General features: G+C 35.9%; 1 protein-coding gene and 1 pseudogene across 3 annotated transcripts; one reads left to right on the top strand and one right to left on the bottom strand.

Moving 5' to 3' along the window:
• Positions 1-840: 840 nt before the first annotated feature.
• Positions 841-19,631, top strand: LARP7 (La ribonucleoprotein 7, transcriptional regulator). Of its 3 annotated transcripts, none has more exons than XM_068975439.1 (13): positions 841-960; positions 6,718-6,918; positions 7,052-7,152; positions 7,226-7,309; positions 7,438-7,602; positions 7,685-7,778; positions 7,854-8,201; positions 8,280-8,424; positions 10,234-10,382; positions 11,071-11,189; positions 14,483-14,642; positions 14,893-14,984; positions 19,340-19,631. In XM_068975439.1, the coding sequence occupies exons 2-13, from the start codon at positions 6,720-6,722 to the stop codon at positions 19,418-19,420; spliced, it is 1,737 nt and encodes a 578-aa protein (XP_068831540.1). In that variant the 5' UTR covers positions 841-960; positions 6,718-6,719; the 3' UTR covers positions 19,421-19,631. The 3 variants fall into 3 exon arrangements, with proteins under 3 accessions (XP_068831540.1, XP_068831539.1, XP_068831541.1); XM_068975438.1 differs by having other exon boundaries at positions 7,851-8,201; XM_068975440.1 differs by lacking the exons at positions 14,893-14,984; positions 19,340-19,631 and having other exon boundaries at positions 7,851-8,201; positions 14,462-14,539.
• On the bottom strand, positions 17,803-18,599 carry LOC138082145 (non-histone chromosomal protein HMG-17 pseudogene; annotated as a pseudogene).
• Positions 19,632-20,124: the final 493 nt, after the last annotated feature.

The raw sequence follows: 20,124 nt of genomic DNA, 5'->3' as shown, positions 1-20,124 counted from the left end.
TGCTGTTTTTTAGATTTATGTATAAAATTCGGTGTTATCACTAAAATATGACCTGCTCTTGCTAAGTACGATGAGATGTTTTTGGTCCTTTTCTTTTGGAACAATCAGGATCTTTCGAATCCCTAAGTGGTTCACAGATTTAAAAATTTAAGAATCACGAGCCCAATAGCCTTTTAAGAAACGGTCCAGTCCAGACAACCAAAAGATGCTCACATTTCATTTGCCAACGTTCTAATTATCACTATCGTGTGTAACCAGATGACAATGAAGACGTGACCCTTTGTCAGTCCTAAAAATAAACAGCAAAACCATCCCGGGTTCTCACACGGATACCGGAACTGCCCAGCAGGAGTTGGGGGAAGGTGGTAAAGACGAAGCACTAATTATTTACAGGTTGCTGAGCCAAGCCGTGAACCAACCTTATCTCCACACAGTTTCGTTACCGAACCCCGTCTGGCGGAGCAAACTCCTTCGCCCGTCGCATCAAAATCAGTGACAGCACCTCGATCTCAAAACTCCAGCCTATCTACCCTCAATCCCCAGAAACTCCCGAGGGGAAACAGCTCTTTTAACTTGCTCATTGCACAAAACCCACTTTCGAACTTCTCCCGCGAAAAGCCGTGACATCATCGACTCGCGACCGCACCAGATCAAACCCCACTATTTAGCCCGCCCACCACGGCTCCGGACCAGAACGGCCGTTTTCAAACTGCCAATCAACTTCCTCTTTGGCTGCTAGCCTCTGTGGCGACTGCGTTCTCCGATGTCCCGCCCCCACGCTGAGCGGGCCTACGCCTGTGACGTAAACGACGGTCGCACAACCTCCGGGCCCATCTTTTCCAAGGCGTTCGGAAGAATTGTCGCTCATGTGACGCTAAAATAACCACGACTATAAGGTTCGGGGGACGCGAAGGACTGAAGAACGCAGTCTCTGGCCCTGTATTTTGGGAATTGGACAGAGTAAGTTCTAAGTGGCCTCTAGGGAAGCCCAGGTTGGGTGAGATCTAAATTACTCTCAGTCTTTTTCTATGTCGGTCTTTTCTGTCATCTCTGGTCCTTCTCATCCCGCCCCCTCCCACCAACCCATCAGTTAGATTGCCCTAGTGTCCTGGTTCTCTGTGCGCACGCGCAAGACTCCTTCGGCAGCCCTTGCAGTTCCAGTTTTCTAGTGATTGGGGGCGCTTGCCGTCCGGTTTTGGGAGGTTTGGGGTAGTCCCGCGTTTGACGGCTTCCTTGAGGAAGGACGGGTACCTAAAGGGGCAGTAGTCAAAAGGGGAATTGCTTTTCTTCTCAGATTCGAGTTTTGGTGGCCAAAGATAGCGAATGTGGACTTGTATTTTTAAATTAAGTCATTTCCTTTTTCAGAACTTTTGTCTCTATCATTCAGAGAGCTGAACATCCAGTTATGGAAGGAAGAAAAAATACAGTGTATTATTGAGTGCGTTAATAGACATACTTAAAAGGGAAACAGATGAGGCGGTTGTTTAGGGGAAATGTGCTAGCAGAAAGCTAGAAAGAGTAAGATGCCGTTTAACCTGGGCCTTGAAAATTGAATAGGACTTGATAAGACAAGGAAGATGAGAAGCTTTTAAAGCAGAGGCACAGAGACAAGAAAGTAGGCAACGCTGGATAGTAAGATGTGACTAGAACTATAGTTCTTAACCTTTTTGACACACCATTTCCTTTTAAAACGTGATTTAAAAGATATGGATGAGCCTCCCAGGAAAATACATATACATCTCTAAATATTTTCTATAACCTTTTAAAGAAAAATTGTGAAAGACGTTGAAATAGCCAAAAAAAAAGAGGTGTCTAGCTTACTTTTCCAGCTTACCTCTGCTTTTCATTGTCATTGAGCTATGTTACAATTATGTAAGTTATAATTGAAATAAGTCTTAAGAGTTATTGCCCTGATTAGTGTTACATCTGTTAACAAGTTCATTTCAATATTTTTGCTTGCTTGTGTTTGTGCTTGTCTAGTTTTTGAGTTCACCTTTGAACTGGTTTTTAGCACTTAACTAGTTCCCTGGTTAATTACTTAAAATGATTGACATGTTCATTTTATAAATGTAGAAAAGTCATGGCTTCACCTTTCTTTAAAATTTACCTTTGAAAATTTCGTGGGATTTACAGTAATTTTTGAAATCCATCCCAAATTCCATGGATTTCAGGGTAAGAATTTCTGAGCCAGGAGAGATGGACTTGTGGACACAGCTGGGGTGGGGAGGGAGAGAGTGAATGAATGGAGAAGGTAGCATCAACAGATACACACTACCGTGTGTAAAATGGATAGCTGGTGAGAAGTTGCTGTATGACACAGGGAGCCCAGTCTGGTGCTCTGTGATGACCTAGAGGAGTGGGATGGAGAAAGGGGAGGGAGGCTCAAGAGTGAGGGGATATATGTATGTTTATGACTGATGGTGGCGCTACTGTTAAAAAAATCTTGCCTCCCATTGCAGGCGATGTAAGATGCAATGTTAGATCCCTGAGTCAGGAAGATCCCCTGGAGGAGGGCATGGCAACCCACTCCAGTATTCTTGCCTGGAGAATTCCTTGGACAGAGAGCCTGGATGGCTGCAGTCCATGGGATCACAAAGACTCAGACACTGCTGAAGCGACTTAGCACGAACACACAGATGGCTGATTCGCGTTGTTGTACAGCAGAAACCAACACAACATTGTAAAAAAAAAAAAACAATTTAAAAAAAGGATTTCTGAGTCAAAACATAGACTACATGGTAAGAGGTTGCAAGAGGTTCTACTAAAACGTAGGCAGTGTGAAAGTTAAACATACCTGAGCTTACTTACCTAGCTAGCTTTAGCCAGGTCACTTAACCTTTGAGCCTTTGTAAAAAGTTAAGAGAAATAACCTAGAGGGATTATGAGGATTTAAAACAAGGTGTGTAAAGTAACTGGTGTTACACAGTAACTTTTATTCTTTGTTTAAACCCTATGAAACTAGTTGATTCATTTAACAATTTTTTAAAAATATATGCTGTGTTACCAAAAGATGCTAAAGAATTATTATTGTTGAAAGTTTTAGCATTAGAGTCACAAAATTAGACCTGTGTTTAGACAAGTTACACAGCTTCTGTGAAGGATGGAGGACTTCTCAAACAATTTATAAACTATTTCCATGTTATTATAACAGTAGTTGTGGAAAACACTGGATGAAGATAAGAGCCATTCCAAAGGTTACATTGATAGGGGTTAATGACAGATCGGTAAATGATAAAATGATAATAAATAACAGTTAGATATTGTTGACTGTGTGCTGTATAGCAGCAATGGAAAGTGCTTTATCCATTTTGATTAATTTTTAAAATAACCCTAGTATGTCAGTATAAATTTTATTCCACTTTGTAGATCGTAGAAAGTTGAGTTAACTTGCCCCAAATCCATACAGCTAGTAAATAGCTCGACTGGTTAACTAAGTAGAATATGTCAACCTTAAATAAAATGAGGGTGGTGAGAAGAACAGCAGAACAGACATTGCTAAGAAAGATAAGAACTTTGATTTGGAATGTATGGAATGACAGTATACCTATTTGTTATCATAGGACATTGAAAAAGTAAACTATGACTATCATGTAACTTCCTGATCTTCTGCAACCAATGTGTAGGGAAGAGAACTTGTACCATAGCTTATTTCCTGTTTAATCCATATCTGTACTCGAAAATGAAGGTATATTTGATTCTCTACAGATTTTTAAGATTGAAAATTGCAGAGTGTTATTCACATGGGGCAAGATTTTCTGAACTTAATTCTCCAGGCCACAAAATATATATATATATATATTTATATATGAGAAAGGAAGGAGAGTATCAGGGCTGAGAAGAGAATGCTGGGAAAAGTCTGATTTCTGGGAGATTTGTGGCTTTTTGTGCTTATGCAGTTTTGCCCACTATCTCCTTAGACGGTGGCTTTGACGATGAAAACAAATGGAGAAGTGGTGTGTGTGAAGTCGCTCAGTCTTGTCCGACTCTTTGCAACCCCTTGGACTGTAGCTTATCAGGGTCCTCCCTCCATGCGATTCTCCAGGCAAGAGTGCTGGAGTGGGTTGCCATTTCCTTCTCCAGGGGATCTTCCCGACCCAGGGATCGAACCCAGGTCTCCCGCATTCCAGGCAGATGCTTTAACCTCTGAGCCACCAGGAGAAGTGGTAATCTGCCCTTTATAGATTTTTCAGATGAAAGAGTTAGTAGTGAATTCTGTAGTGACGATCATAGCCTACATTTGTATTTTGTTTATAATTCTACCGCCTTACAAAATAACTTGAAATGCTCAATACTTGACAATTTATTAGATGCTGTTAGTTATATTACTTAACTATACAATAAATGCCAAGGTTGTGATCAAGCTGAAGTCTCTGCCTTCGTAGTGTTTAAATTGTAATGAAGCAGGCAATAAAATTATAATTCCAGGTAGGAATAAGAGCATATAAGTATAGAAAGTGGTGAGTGAGGGAGGGTAGGGTTATGGTTGGCAGGGAAGGGATATTTTAGATTTGGTGAAAGAGAAAGCCTCTTTGAGAAAGTGACATTTGCAGAGGCCTGGGTGAACAAGGAAGTAATCCCTGCAGGTGTGACAGGAAACCTGGGAAACAGCAGGAGCAAAAGAATGGGAATGCATTAGACTGTTCAAGGAACAGAACGATGGTGTGTTGAGGTTGTAATGAAGTTAGAGCGAAATCCCCAGGCCAGATCTAATAGGACTTATAGGCCACAATAAGGATTTTTTATTTTATTCTGACTGGGATAAGAAACCTTTGGAGGATTTTGTTCAAGAAATTGACATTTTATTTATATATTTAAATGATCACTCTGGCTGCTATCTGGAGAATTGATAATGGAAGAGGAGTAGAAGCAAGTAAATGTGAGGATGTGTTTAAACTGCAGGCAAGATACCCATGATAGCTTGAAACAGGTGGTTGTGATGAAGAAATGAGGAGTCATATGAATTTTGAAAAGCTAGAGCTAACAGAAATGCTAATGAATTGGCTGTGGGGTGTGAGGAAGAAATTAAGGATTTCAGTGTTTGTGCCCTCTCAGCAATTTTCACTGGTATTTTCTGAGATGGGAAAAACAAGGCAAAAAACGTGGTTTGCTAAAATTTGAGAGTTCAGTTTAAGCTTGAGATATGCTTCAGATGAATAAGTGAAGAGGTCAGGTGGGTATTTGCGTGTTGGAATGGGGAGGTAATGGGGTAAGTCACGAGTGGAGAAGACAGGTTTGTGAAACATCAGCATAGAGAGCCATGGAGCTTAATGCCAGAGGCCCTCTGGAAGGTCATGTGTGTAGATTAAGGGAGCCCAGGACTGAAGGGCATCATGGAAAGGCAGAGCAGAGTCAGAGGGTCCAGAAAAGGAAATGGAGAAGACAACTCATGGAGGCCAAATGAGGAAAATGTTTTCAGTGAGGGAGTTAGCAACTGTAAATGCTCCTGAGAGGCCTGGTAGACAGTGGGGATCCTAGTTTTCAGTTTCATTAGAATGATGGAAAGGAAAGCCTGACAGGATGGGTTGAAGTGAGAGTGGGAGATGAGAAATAAATGGTTATGCAGCACCTGATTATTTTTCTAATGATTAATTTTGGCATGTACTTCCATTTTATGAGTTAGGCTAGCATCATCTAAATAATTACCTATGTTTTAGAAATTAGTAGTTACCCGATCAACAGAAGCCTGTTTTTAAAATGCCAAAATACTCTTCCTTTGATGAGAATGCACATTTAGTTGGAGGTTTGAAGTGAAATGCATTCATGGCTTCGTACCCTCCTCCTGAATGTCACTTTGGAATAAATTCTGTTTCTATCTGCAGCATCCCTGCTGCACTTTCAGATTATAGCTGACAGTCAGACTCAGGAGACACAAATAGGCTTTAATCTAATAACTGTTTACTGAGCTTTAAAGGATATAAGACAGAAGATAGAGTAGGGGCAGAATCTTCATCTCATCTGGAGACCTAGTCCCAGTCTTCCCAAAATACAGCAATTAACCCACATACACTGCTCCCCCCCCTGCCCTTCTCTAAGATTAGTATGGTGTTTTGGTCACCTTGATACCCAAAAGCCCACCAATCTATTCTATCATGCTGGTCACAGCCTCAAGGCCTGCATGCATACCAACTAATAGCATCTCCGACCCCAGTACACCAGAGAAGACAGATGAAACTTGCCATTTGTCTTAGTATCACCCCAGGCCTCCTGTTAGTTCTTTGCTTACTCATTTTTGTGTGTATTTAAGTTTAGTGTATCAACTAAGATGACACCATTCAACAGATTTTTGTATTACTATATACCAAGAAATGGGAATGTACCAGTGAGCAAAACCAAGAAATAATTCTTTAGGATAATAAACAAATTAGTAAGGTTTTAAGTGCAGTAGAGAAGACAGGGAGATAGTTGTTTGTCCAGAACTTTGCAGTCTTGTCAGCAAGTAAAGAACATTTTTAAAAATAAAGTGTTTTTCTCTCATTGGAGGTTGTGAAATGAACATGTCAGTATATCATTCTGTACTAGAACGTATGAAAAAAATGCTGTTAACGTTAAGAGATAAATTTTATAAGAAACAGGCAAAATCTATGTTTCCGCAGCTAATAGTGAAATTGTTTCCCTGGTAGAGATATTTGAGCCCATTTCCCTTCAGATAAAAGCTAAATTAAGTATTTTTTGGTCACTAATTATACTTAATATTTACCTTTTCTTCCTATTTGACAGAAATGGAAACTGAAAGTGGAAATAAAGAAAAGGCAATGGAAGAAAGCATAGAAAAGAAAAAAGAAGTAGAGAAAAAGAAACGGTCTAGAGTCAAACAGGTGCTTGCAGATATTGTGAAGCAAGTGGACTTCTGGTTTGGAGATGCAAATCTCCACAAGGATAGATTTCTTCGAGAGCAGATAGAAAAATCTAGAGATGGATGTAAGTTTCCTTCAGTGTATTATGCCAGTTTTAAGAGCTGTATCTATTTCTAATCCATATATGCTGCATATAATGTACAATATACACAGTTGAAAACGTTTTTGAATCTTTTTTAAACTTATGTTTTCATTAGATGTTGATATATCACTTCTTGTGTCATTCAACAAAATGAAAAAATTGACCACGGACGGAAAGTTAATAGCCAGAGCACTAAAAAGTTCTGCTGTTGTAGAGGTAAGAATCGTTACATATATTACGTGTCACATGATACTGTTAATTAGTATTGACTTTATGTACTGTTTTAAAGCTGGATTTAGAAGGCACCAGAATCAGGAGGAAAAAGCCACTGGGTGAAAGACCAAAGGATGAGGATGAGCGGACTGTGTATGTGGTAAGCCATTTTTCAGGAAAAGCTCGAAACTGTTGTCTCAACAGAAACATTGTAGTATTCAATTTAAATAAAGCTTTATTTTCAGTTAAGTTTTTAACACTTTATTTATTATTACTAATTTATCATAGGAACTGCTTCCCAAAAATGTTAACCACAGCTGGATTGAGAGAGTATTTGGGAAATGTGGCAGTGTTGTTTATATAAGTATACCACATTATAAGTCTACTGGGGACCCAAAGGGATTTGCCTTCGTGGAATTTGAAACAAAAGAACAAGCTGCAAAAGCTATTGAGGTAGGTCCACAACCTAAAAGAAAGAGAAAGAAAATTACTAAGTGTTTTAAACAGTAACAAAATTTTGCTTATTTCATTTCAGTTTCTTAATAACCCACCAGAGGAAGCACCAAGAAAACCTGGTGTATTTCCCAAGACAGTGAAAAACAAGCCCATTCCTGCTCTCACAGTAACTGGTGAGTTATTACTAAATACTTTATTAAACATAGATGAAGTAAAAATAAGTAATTAAAATAACATTGTTACAGAAGAAAAAAAAAAGAAAAAGAAGAAGAAAGGCCGAACAAAGAAAGACGACAATATCCAGACCAAGGAGTCAAATATGGATGCAAGCAACGAAAGTGTCTGTAAGAAAAGATCAAGGACCACATCTGAGAGCTCGGAAGTAGAGGTTACTGAACCCCAAAAGCAACCCACAAAGAAAAAGAAAAAACGAGAAAAAACCGAAGGATCCAGCTTACCTTTAGTCAAAGCAGGGAAGAGGAAAAGAAGCGGCTCTGAAGATGCAGACTGCCTCACTCCCAAAGCGAAGGTTAAGAAAGTGTCTCAGAAAGACAACGTTAAAAAAGAAGCTCCAGAAGTTTGTAAAGAAAGCAAAGGTATTTCTGACTTTATGTTTAGGATTAGATAAGGAAAGTTTTCTTCTTAACTCATGTCTTTATTTCTTGTTAATTTAGAATTAGAAGTCTCTACGGAAGAGGAAAAGGATACTGGAGATATAAAGGACGGATCCCTACTGAAAGCAAAAAGAAAGCATAAGAAAAAACATAAAGAGAGGCATAAAATGGGAGAAGAGGTTATTCCATTACGAGTACTATCAAAGTAAGTCACCGGTACAAATTATATTGTTGGCAAATGACACACTCCATCACCATTGCTAAAGTGCAATTCCAATTTGAATTGAACAGAGTTGCATATTAGCAACAGTAATGGCCTGAAGCCATGATCTGCACAGAAGTTGCGAAATGTTGAGGTTTAAAAAGGAACCACCGCACTAAAACATGGAAGCACTTATTTTTTTATGAAGTCACAGCAAGTGCCTCCATGTTAAAGTAGAGGGTATTCCTTAATAGATTTAAAGGTATATCTTGAATATACCAAAGACAAGCAGTGTAATTAAGTACTCCTTGCATTTTCTTGAAGATAAAATGAAAAAAGAAGACTTACCATCACTAAAACATGGAAGCACTTACTTTTTTAGGTACAAAGCAAGTACATCCACGTTTAAGTGGTGGGGAGCCCAGTCTTGGGAAAAATAAAAACATGAATTTTCTTAACCTGTAAAGTACATTTAGAAAATAATCTGGGAACAGAATAAATGCCTGACAAACTTACATTAAGCAAAGTGGAAATAACAATTTCACCGTTAAAAGGACTACTTGCTACATTTTCATTACTTTCAGAGCTTCATTAATAGCCAGTTTCTACAGTTTGGTAAAATGCCAGATCATAAGTCCTTTTAAAGTATTGACTTGGAGACACCTCCACTGAAACATGGAAGCACTTACTTTTGCTTTACACAGCAGGTACCCCCATGTTAAAGCAGAGGGGATCCCCTTTTAGCTTCGATAAATTATATAAAAGTTGCCATCTTGTATGCAGTGGCGTAATTTGGATTCACTTCTACTAAAACATGGAAGCACTTACTATTTCAAAAATCACAGAAAGTACTACCATGTTAAAGTTAAAGGGAGTCCATCTTCTCAAGAGGTGGAAGATAAGTAGAAGAAATGGCATACCTTTTAAAAGAGAGTTTCTTTCTTAACTTTCCTGGATTACAGTTTCCAAAGACTCCAGTTTTCCTCTTGGAGGGTTAAAAGGCAAGGACTTTGGGTACTTCTATTTATACTATTCTTAACCCCTGAATTCCTTTTCCCTTTTTATCTCAGAGAATCATTACAAGAGCTCTTTGTTATTCTAATGTATCAGCTCTCAGGGAATGTATGGTCCTGGGTGGGTCTGGATTTTTTTTTTTTTTTTGAAGTATACAGATGTCAATGTTAACAGCTAAAACCATTACCACAGATATTCTCCTCTTTAAAAAAAAAAAAATCCCCTATCTGCTTGTTTGATGGCACAGATTAGGGTAACAATGAGTGCTCCTGCAGAGCCAGGAGAGGCATTGTGTTTCTATCTGGAGGGGCTCTAGCTGTTTGAAGAAACCTCTACACGTTAAATGTATGTAAATAAATAAATTGCTTCCATGGGGTGTTTTTTTTTTCTTAGAAATTCCTTTGACTCCAGTAAATACTGAGGAATGTTACCTTTCAAATTGGAAGCAGTTTAACAAATCTTAAAATTTTAATTTTTCACCCAGAGTTAACTGACTTTTCTAGTAAATGTTACTAGTTAGTTGACTCAGTGCTTTTATTTTTGTCAGTCACATATTTGAAAAATACTCAAGAATTGAATCAGCAAATATAAAACATTTAATCTGCATGTTGGGACAGAGGGAACTCCCCTTTTCTTGTTTGCCAGATAGACTTAGAACTCAGGAAATAATTTAACTGTGTTTAAAGAAAGATTGGGAGAAGGAGTGGTTGTAAGTCACTGAATGTCTGTATTTTGAGACTTACTTTTTATATAATGATCTGTTGTCACTGTTTAAAAGTACAATTATTTTCACTACAGAACAGAATGGTTGGATTTGAAGAAAGAGTATTTAGCTCTGCAAAAAGCCAGCATGGCTTCTTTAAAAAAAACAATATCCCAGATAAAATCACAATCAGAAATGGAAACAAATGGAGTACCTACTAATTCCGGAATGAAAAATGAAAAAAGTAAGCATCAATATGATAGTTTTTGTAACATTATATTGTACTTATACTAAAACACACTGAGTTATTGTAGGATAAACTTTAGCTTTTGAAACTCAATTATATAGTGGTTGTTATTAAAGCAATTACTGATTTCTCAAGTTGTCCAGATATGATTTATCCTTAACCTAAAAATATTTGAAGGGCTCATTTTAAACTGAATCTTTTTTAATCACATAAATTTTCTCTATACAGTTTTCATTAGTAATCAAAATTAGTGATGAGTGCCTAGTCTGTAGTTCATCGCCTTTGTAGAAACAAAGATGATCTTTGATATTTATATTTTAAATTCCCATAAGTTGAAAATATAAATTTCCACATTTGAATTGTAACGGTGTACCTATACCTGTTTATTTCTTTATTGAGTAAAACAATTTGTTATTGGTTCAGTGAAAGGGGACATTTTTTCTTTAAGATTTTAAAAGTGTTCTAATGCTAAAAGTTTGCATTTACAGTAATAAGAGTTTCTGTATTTTACTTTATGGTAATCTGTAATAAATAGTATAACTTACAACATAATGACCTTATGAGTAAGTTTAAATTACTTAAATAAAGCTGGGAGACCATTACTGATACTCTAGAGCAGGCCTATACGCGTTAAATTATTAAATTAAGAGATATTTTTCTGGTCTTTTTCTTTTCGCGTCAATAGCAAACAGTGAAGAGTGTGGTCCTCAGGAGAAAGTTAATGCAGCAGGACCACAGTTTGTGAGTGGTGTGATTGTGAAGATCATTAGCACCGAGCCTTTACCTGGCAGGAAACAAGTCAAGGTGATGCTTTTGAATCCCCATGATAGTTGTTTCTCTTTCTTCTTAAAAACCCCCATGTGAAAGTGTTTTGAATATGGAAAATAAGGCAAATTAAATTAGAATTTGTTCTCGTGGTAAACTGCTTATTGGGTTTGATTCCATAATAACCCTTTAAGTCTGACTTGAAGCAAATTCTGATACCTGAAATTCCTCACTGAATCAAATTTATAGTGAATTTAGTTTAATCCTTTATAGGAAAATAGCAATTTGTGCTGCTTTTTATTGGTGCCCTAATGGTTGTATATAGGAAAAGGATGAAATCCTACTGTAGTTATTATAGCAAAAGAGGAGATTAAGTTAAATGCTTTTTCCCAATATTTGTTTTCTCAGGGGACCTTTTCTGTTTTTCAGAAAAAATCCAGAGAAACTAGATTTTGGAGCAATACTTAGGGATAAAACTTTCATAAAGATTGAACTAACATTAAAGTTGGTTTGTGATTGTTTCTAAAATAAAACTGTAACTATTTGCTGTTTTCTTATTTGGAGCAAACTAGAGAATTTGTAATTTGTTTTCACTAGAGCTTTTAGTTTTCAATAAATTCCTAAAAGATTTTGTGACTTAAAAAAAAATCGGAACTATTTTGAAACAAAAGGGATAGTGTACATATTCTTCACTTACCATAGACTTAATTTTTGTCTGTTAATGAATCCTCTTGAGAATTGAAATTTTCTCCTGAAAAAAATGCAGGATTGTTGTTTATGGCAAGAAGAGCCTTTAAAAATTTTATTCCTAAAAGTTTTTTTGGTATTTTCAGTCCACACCGATTATTTTAAAATTTTTGAAACAATTACAGGAAAGTGTAAAGTATTTTGACAATCTCCAGAATTTATAGTTTACACTTTAAGTTCCTATCCCTGCAGTTCTCGTCTTCTTTTTTCATTTTATAGAGTTTATCCCCTACAGCATTTTGTACTAGCATGGCAATATTTGTTATTCCCATACTCTTTTTAGTGGGAGTACCCTATTTACTTTTAAATTTTGCCATCCATTTAAGTGAAACACTTTCTTTTTAATCTAAGTAATGTGTTCTGTAACATAGCAAGTATATTTATAATTCTTAGCTGAGGTCAGCACCATATGGTATGTTGTTTTGGTTTCCCATAGACTGTTACCAGTAAACATTTTTTAACTTCTGTAACCATTAAAGTTGCTCATTGTAACCATCTGTAAGCACTGTTTATCTGAAACCCTATCCCTTAAAATCCTGTATCTGTCACTAACACGTAAATCTAGACTCTCACTACAGTATTGATGAGGAATTTGGTCAATCCCAAATTGATATACTAGCTTGCACTTCAAAATTTGTTAGCAAAATAGACTTTGCAATAAAAAGGATTAAAAAATTGAAGATGTAAATGCTGCGGTGGTTAGTCAGATGGCCCCAGTTTTCAAAGAAAAATTACTCAAAGTTTGTTATTTTGAATAACTGGAATAGGTTTAATTATATTTATCAGAGATTTTATTATCTAAATGATAATTATGTCAATTACAAATTCTTCATTTTTGATCACCAAAATCATAAAATAAATGCTATTAACCAGGTTATTACTTACATTTTGCTGGAACAAAAACTGAGCTATGATTCTTACTGCTGTCTGTGAATTGCCCATGTGATAGCCAGGGTAATTTGTCATTCTAAGAAGGGTTTTAAATCTGGAGATTAGCCTGACATTATAATGGATATTTAGTAAATATATCAGTTACAAAACTCTCACTACTACCAGTAAACACATTCAAATTTCATCACTTAATACTTTATATTTCCTTCTTTGTGTTTAAATTAAATACTCATTAACTAGATAGAGAAATGGGAAGAATTGGCAAGTATATTTCTCTCCAGTTTTCAGTTTTTAAATTGAATTTGCCTATAAAGTGTCTATTTTGTGATAGGCAGTGTTTTAAGTGTTGGATAAATTAAGACTTAGTACCTGGCTTGTATTAATATATAAGCATGGATTTTTACAACTTATTCTTTATTATTAACTAAGGCACTTTTCTTATGAAGTAATATTTCCAGGTATTGCTGAGTTCTTTCTGTAATTCAGAATTTTAAAATTCAACATCAAAATGTAATATAGGGAATCCTCTGGTGGTCCAGTAGTTAGTAGTTCCAAGTTCTCACTGTGAAAGACTTGGGTTCAGTCCCTGGTTGGGGAACTAAGATCCCACGAGCCAAGAGGTGTGGCCAAATAAATATTTCTTTTAATAAATAAATAGTCTAAATTAGTTGCATCTTGAAATTTTAGGTTTAAACTCAAGGGGTTGAGGTAGGTAGGGCTTGCTTTTTTTTTCTTTCTTTCAGTTGGGAACCTTCAGTTACTTTAGCTTTATGAATGGAAGTTGATGAATTAAGAATTAGTGTAACATTCCTGCATAATTACCTTGCTTACACTGTAGAACCTGCTGTGAAAAAAAAAATGACTTGGGAATGCAGGAATCTTGTTAATTTGCCCTCACAGCAGGCCTTATAGGTAAAACTTCTCATTGCTACGTGACTCTTAAGAGGTTGCTTAGATGTTTTACCAGAGTAAAAACTCCGGCCCTATCTGTATTCCCATAGACAACTTGAGAACCAAACATCTTTCTGTGCTCCTTGAAACATTTTTCACAAGTGGTTATAAAAAGTTTGCATATATTTTAAGTTCTAAGTGATTTTATCCAGGTAAGTGGAAACACAACTTCTTACTTAATGCCATTTCAGTTTTGTTTTTCATTTTACTCTCTAACTACACCCAGACATGGAACCCTTCTTCTAAATTTGAGGGTTAGAGGAAAGTATTTGTACATTCTGTACTATAGATCTTTTTTCCTTATGCCACATTCCCATCTAGTACAATTTTAAAGATACTGTTAAATGAAAAAAAGTTGTTAGAGTTGATGTTAAATTGGTCCTCAGCTTTGTCCAAGTCCATTTCTAAGAGCATTTGCTTTGAGGTCTTCTTTTTGGTGGTGGTTTGGTTTTTGGTTTGGGGTCTGTTTTGGGTGTCTTTCTTATTAGCTTATGGGATCTTAGCTCCCAGACCAGGAGTTGAGCCTGTACCCTTGGAAGTGAGAGTGAAGAGTCCTAACCACTAGACTGCCAAGGAATTCTCCATTTGTATATATCTTAGAAGCTAACTGGAATGAATTAGTTACCCCTAATTTGAAATGATATATGGCTCAATTTTATAATAGATCCTACACTGGAATAATTTTAGAATTATAATGAAATGTTTTTATTATTTATTTTAAGCCCTTCTAAATTCTAATGCAGGATACTTTGGGAGCAATCTCAGAAGTTGTTTATGTTGATTTGCTGGAAGGAGATACAGAATGCCATGCTAGATTTAAAACTCCTCAGGATGCTCAAGCAGTAGTAACTGCACATTCGGAAATTAAAAAGAAACACTGCTGGAAACTAGAGATTCTTTCTGGTAAAACTTTATAGAACCTCCTCTTTTTTTTTTTATTTTAACAATGCTTATTTTAGGGTGACTGTTTTATAATTTCCAAGTTTGGCAAATGAAACTGGGGGAGGTTTCTTTACACTAATATGTGCAAAAAAGGCATTAAATAACTCAGACAACTATTCTGGTTCTACTGAAAATACAAAGCTATGGATGTGTTTCTTCATTTATATCCTCATGTTCAGTGATAAGCATTTTTGTGTTTGTTTGTTTAAAGGTGACCATGAACAGAGGTATTGGCAGAAGATTTTGGTAGATAGGCAGGCCAAACTTAATCAACCTCGTGAAAAGAAAAGAGGCACTGAGAAGGTAAACCAGTTCATACTTAGCAATTTAAATTTCTGGCCGTTTTCTTTTATAACTTGGTGGTAAATGATTATTTAAAGATTGTCTTAATGGTAGAAAGCACAGTGTATTTAGAGTGTAGTTTTTAGAGATATGAGTCTCTACAGATAAGATTGAGAAACTATGCATATCATTCCCAATAGCAATGGTAAGCTTTATTCCTCTTTCTCTAGAATAGCTGACAGGGGAAATAAACAAGCTTAAATTAGTACATTAAATAATTTATAGAAAAAAATAATTTAAAGCAAGTCTCTCAGTAATTTTACTTTTAAGAATTTATCAGATGTTTATTGTTGCTAGTAAGCTGTTTATTCTTTTTAAAAATATTATACGTGTGAAAGTTAGTACATCTTAAAGTGCTTAGAGCAAAATAGGGCATATAATAATTATCAATTTCTAAATGTGTACTGTAAAAATCAGTAAAATCCAAAAAGATGTATGTGCATTATTTTATGAAAAATCATACTTCCTATGTTCCAAGTTTGTTAATTGTTCCTATTTATAAAATTCTTTTTTTTATAATTGGAAAATCAAGTTTTTTTCATCAGTCTTGCATCTCCTAGGATTCATTGGAATTTAAAATGACTTGGGAGGAGGTTTTCTACTGATCTTTGTTAATTCTCTTTCCATGAATGCAGACTGAATTTGTTGAGATAGAGAGGCCTCCTTCCTCTTTAAGGACTCTTTCAGGTCTATGAGGTGTTAATTTCAAAGCCTGCTTAAGCTTTGATTAACTTAAATGTTAAAATCATTAATCCAGAACTCACAATTGAAATGAAATCACTTTGTTAAATAATATTTTTCCTTCTAATTGGTGTAAAATATCATTTAAATTGTGTATATTTTTAAAACTAGAAAAAAAGCAGTTTCGTATTTAAGAAAGACTCCATCTATATACATTAAATTTGAGACAAGGAAATACACACTGACAGAGAATGTTGTAAATTGGGTTGAAACCAGTGAGCAGTTCTCTCATTGAGTTGAAGAGTTCTCATGTGTTAATGAATAGGATCAGGCTTTTAGCATGATTTGTATGTTAGGCAGACATTTGAGAGTATAGAATTCTAGCTAAAGCAGTGAAAGTACTAGTTTGCTCATTTCATAAAATGAAAAAAGTTTCCACACGACCTAGCTCTTCAGAAGAGAGAAGGTTATTCGTTTACTACTTTGTTAATTCATTTAATTAACATTTTTGGTATTGGTTTGTGTTAGCCACTGTTTAAGAACTGAGTGTCTAGCCATGAGTAACAAGGTCTCCTTTTTTCATGAGGCTTAGAGTTAATATATGTCAGATGATGACCAGTGCTGTGCAGAAAACTCAAAAGTATAATGAGGTACATCAGATGAGGTTCCTTGGGAAGTTCTCTACAGAGGTGACCGTAGTGCAGACCTTAGGGAAGTGAGCAGACAAGCCAGGAGAATTTAGGCGCTCCGCTTGACACTCTGAGGCAGCAGAAAGCACAGAGGTCTTGAAGGGAGATTGTCAGACTAGGAGGCCAGTGTAGCTGGGATACAGGAAGCAAGCAAGCGTGTTAGTAATGGAAAATAAGTGTTTTAGAAAATATTAACAGTCAAAAGTATAGTGTAAATGCCTCACTGACATGCCATTCTACCATTTCTACAGTAGTATACTTGAGTGAAAGAAAAATACTAATAGAAAATCCTGGTTATTCTTTTCACTTTGTAGAGGAGAGGGCTACTGGGGACAGTTTTCTAAGCTCTATTCAGTTTGTAAAGAATTAAAAGACAATTGATAAAGAGATACTTTGTTTTCTATGTATGATATTTTGACATAAAAATCAAGTGCAGATAAATTAAGACCTGTAACAAAAGGTCAGTAAGATGAAGGAAAGACCTGCCATAAGGGGTCTCATTCATTCTACCTCCACCAAATCTTTCTAGTGTACCCTTATCACATTAAGCATTTTAGTAACATTAGATAACAGGTATTGGAGACACAGTGAGGCTTTTCTCATTTTTCTTTAGCTTGCAAAGCACATTTGAATTTTTTCTTGTTTTTACCGAACTCGTCTTTCCTTTATAAAGTACTGACAGGTCAGCTATTAAATAGATAAAAGATAGAATTCATAAAATTTGCGAAAAGCATATGGTTGTGAGTTTTAAACACTTAAGTTTTGACTCCACTGATCAGTTTACTTTTAGTTTAATCTGAAAGTGACTTCCTAAAAACTTACCACAATTAAAAAAATGAAAAATAAATAATGGTGACTTCCTGCCAATGACCACTTATCACCAGCTTAAAAAAACTATTTTAATGAATAGTCATTAGAATCTGTGTTTATAAGAGAATAAGATTTTCATTTCCTCCAAAGCTAAATATGCTACTTTAGTTTTTCTATCAAGAAAGCTTTTGGGCACTTCATTTATTTATTTATTTTTTTAACTGTATCCAGCTTTATTAAAGATACTTTTCATAAACAATCATGGTATTTCAGGCAGGACATGGGCAGACAATCGTTAACAGTATACAACTTTCAAACTCCCTTTTTCAATGGACTACCAAAATCAGAAAGCCACTATAAAAACCCAATGAAATCTTCATGTGATGCTCTGAACAGGGAAAGTTTAGAGTGAGGGTTGACATTTCACATTTAGCATGTTGTTTAACAACTTTTCACAAGCCGACCCTGACTTTCAGGAAATGGAAATGAAAATGGCAGAAGTATCACTCTAAGGAGCCGCAGCCTAAAAAAAGGAACTGCTGCTCTTTTGAAGGACACCATCTCAACGGTGACACTAGAAAGTCCAGATTGCCTGACATACTCGTCATCAATTTTGGGGGGGCACGGGGTTCAGGTTCCAACAGGTCTCTGGGTTTAGTGGAGTCAAGTCTGTGCTGAGGTGGAGAGGGAGAAGAGGACATAAAAACTAAATTTTAGTTTTCCCACACCACAAGGCGTTTGTGCCAAGGTGGCTAATGTGTGTCAACATCAAGGAATCCCTCCTTCCTGGGAACCAAGAGGAAGTCTCTCAAAACTAGACGGGAAAGGTATTTTCCCCCCATGTCAATTCAGCTTCTGAGACATTCTGTTAGTGATGTGCCCTTCCCCCAAAAAACAACAATGAAGTGTTCCGTGTGCTAACAACATAGCTTAAAAAAAAAAAAAAAAGTAAAACAAAATTCTGCATTTTTATAAAACTTGATAAAAAATAGTATTTCAAACTGTACAGTCACCAGAAGTACACAGTTATCAAAAATGCACACACTTCACTTGGCATCTCCAGCACCTTCAGCTTTCTGTGCCTGGTCTGTTTTGGCATCTCCTGCAGGGTTATTCCCGTCCTTGCCAGCATCGGCTTTCCCCTTTTTCCCTTTGGGTACCTTCTCTCCCTTCTTTGCAGGGGCCTTTTTAGGCTTGGGCTCTGGCTTTGGAGGAGCAGGTTTAGCAGATAACCTTGCAGATCTTCTCTGTGGTTCGTCCTTCACCTTGGCTTTATCTCCTTTAGCATCCCCTTCAGCCTTTCTCTTGGGCATGGTGGCTGCGGCGGTGGGACGTAGGCGCTGGACACGGGGATGCAGTTGGGGCGCAGGCTTTAAGTCGATCCAGGGGTCGCTCTCGCCTCTTCACACTGCTCCGCTTTGGGGCACTTTAAATGGTCTTCTTTATTCTGCATAACTTCATTTGCCTTCTTTAAAATTTTTGATTATTTATGTAAGAGTGTAATAATAAGTACTTTTAATAGCAGATCCTTATTTAGAATATTTCTCAAATTTGTAAGCAAAGTGTCTTAATACTCAAACCCCAAGGGATATGATGAAACAAAGATTGGTCTTCGACCCTCCTAAAATGTCAAAAAAATTTTTTTTAATTTTATATTGACACATTGGTGATTAACAGTGTTGTATTAGTTTCAGGTGTATAGCAAAGTGATTCAGTTACTACACATATACATGTGTTCTTTTTCAGATCCTTTTCCCATTTAGGTTATTACAGAATACTGAGGAGCATTCCCTGTGCTGAATAGTAGGTCCACGTTGGTGGAATTATGGTTATTTATTAATCAAATAATAACCAAATTATTGGTTATTTTTAATTGAAAATAATTTTAGTAGTCTAGAACTAAAATGCAAGGATCTTAGATAATTCAAAGATTTAATATCTACATTTAATAAGCTCTAACTTAGGTAGTTCTCTCTGTAACTGATTTGACCTGAGCTTAATTATCTCATTTGTTTTCCTCTTCCCCTTTTTAAAATATTTTATTCAAGCTAATAGTTGTGAGATTTTTCTAGTCATAATTATCTTTCTGTTTTTAGGTATCCAGTTCCTTCTAATTTCTGATTTTTTTCTCTGTAGTTAATCACCAAAGCCGAAAAGATTAGACTCGAAAAGACTCAACAAGCAAGTCAACACATTAGATTTTCTGAATATGACTGAAAAAAATTTTTTGTTTACCTCTTCAGATTTCACTGGATACTAGAGCTATTCTTAGGAATATCTTTTTTTTTATGGTGGTAATGCATAATGTTTTTCTAAAAGCTACATTTAATTAAATAGTTTTTCTTCAATTTGTAAATACGACTTTTCCTGGAGACAGTTACATTGTTTACCACAGTTTTTCTGTAAACCTTGCGTTTGTTGAAATTATATGACACAAATCAACCTCAAAGTGATTTAGAAAATAAATGTGTTTGAAATTATCATTAAGTTTGCTGTTTTTATATTACAAAAACAACATATATGCAAAAATAATAATACTATCTAAATAGCTTGGAGGAGGTGTTTAACAGAGAATGCTCATTGTGCTTTTTATTTTGTAACTTGCTTTTTCCATTTGAAATATCTTAGATATCCTTTCATATTGATTTATACAGAGGCATGTGTGTGATATTTCATTCTGTTTATTGTACTTTGCCTGTCCGAGCTTCCATTGAACTGACCATATGAACTGTTTGCAGTTTAAATGTTTTAAACATACTAAGTTTGTTTTCATAAATGAAGTTAAATGTTTTATTTTGATTAGACAAAATAAAATGTACCAGATGCTATAAACAAAGAAAAGAATATCTTTTAGGAACCAGCCTTTGGTATAATTGAAGTATATCATTTTATTCAGGAAAATCACAGAAATGAGTGTTGAA

The sequence above is a fragment of the Capricornis sumatraensis genome, chromosome 7 (genome assembly GCF_032405125.1).
Source record: "Capricornis sumatraensis isolate serow.1 chromosome 7, serow.2, whole genome shotgun sequence".
Lineage (NCBI taxonomy): Eukaryota > Metazoa > Chordata > Mammalia > Artiodactyla > Bovidae > Capricornis > Capricornis sumatraensis.
This window is presented reverse-complemented; position numbering and strand designations above follow the sequence as displayed.

Coding starts and splice junctions, on each gene's coding strand:
- LARP7 (XM_068975438.1), top strand. CDS start 6,720: ATGGAAACTGAAAGTGGAAATAAAGAAAAGGCAATGGAAGAAAGCATA. Junction 7,310..7,437: donor ATGAGCGGACTGTGTATGTG/GTAAGCCATTTT, acceptor AATTTATCATAG/GAACTGCTTCCCAAAAATGT. Junction 8,202..8,279: donor AGTTTGTAAAGAAAGCAAAG/GTATTTCTGACT, acceptor TTGTTAATTTAG/AATTAGAAGTCTCTACGGAA.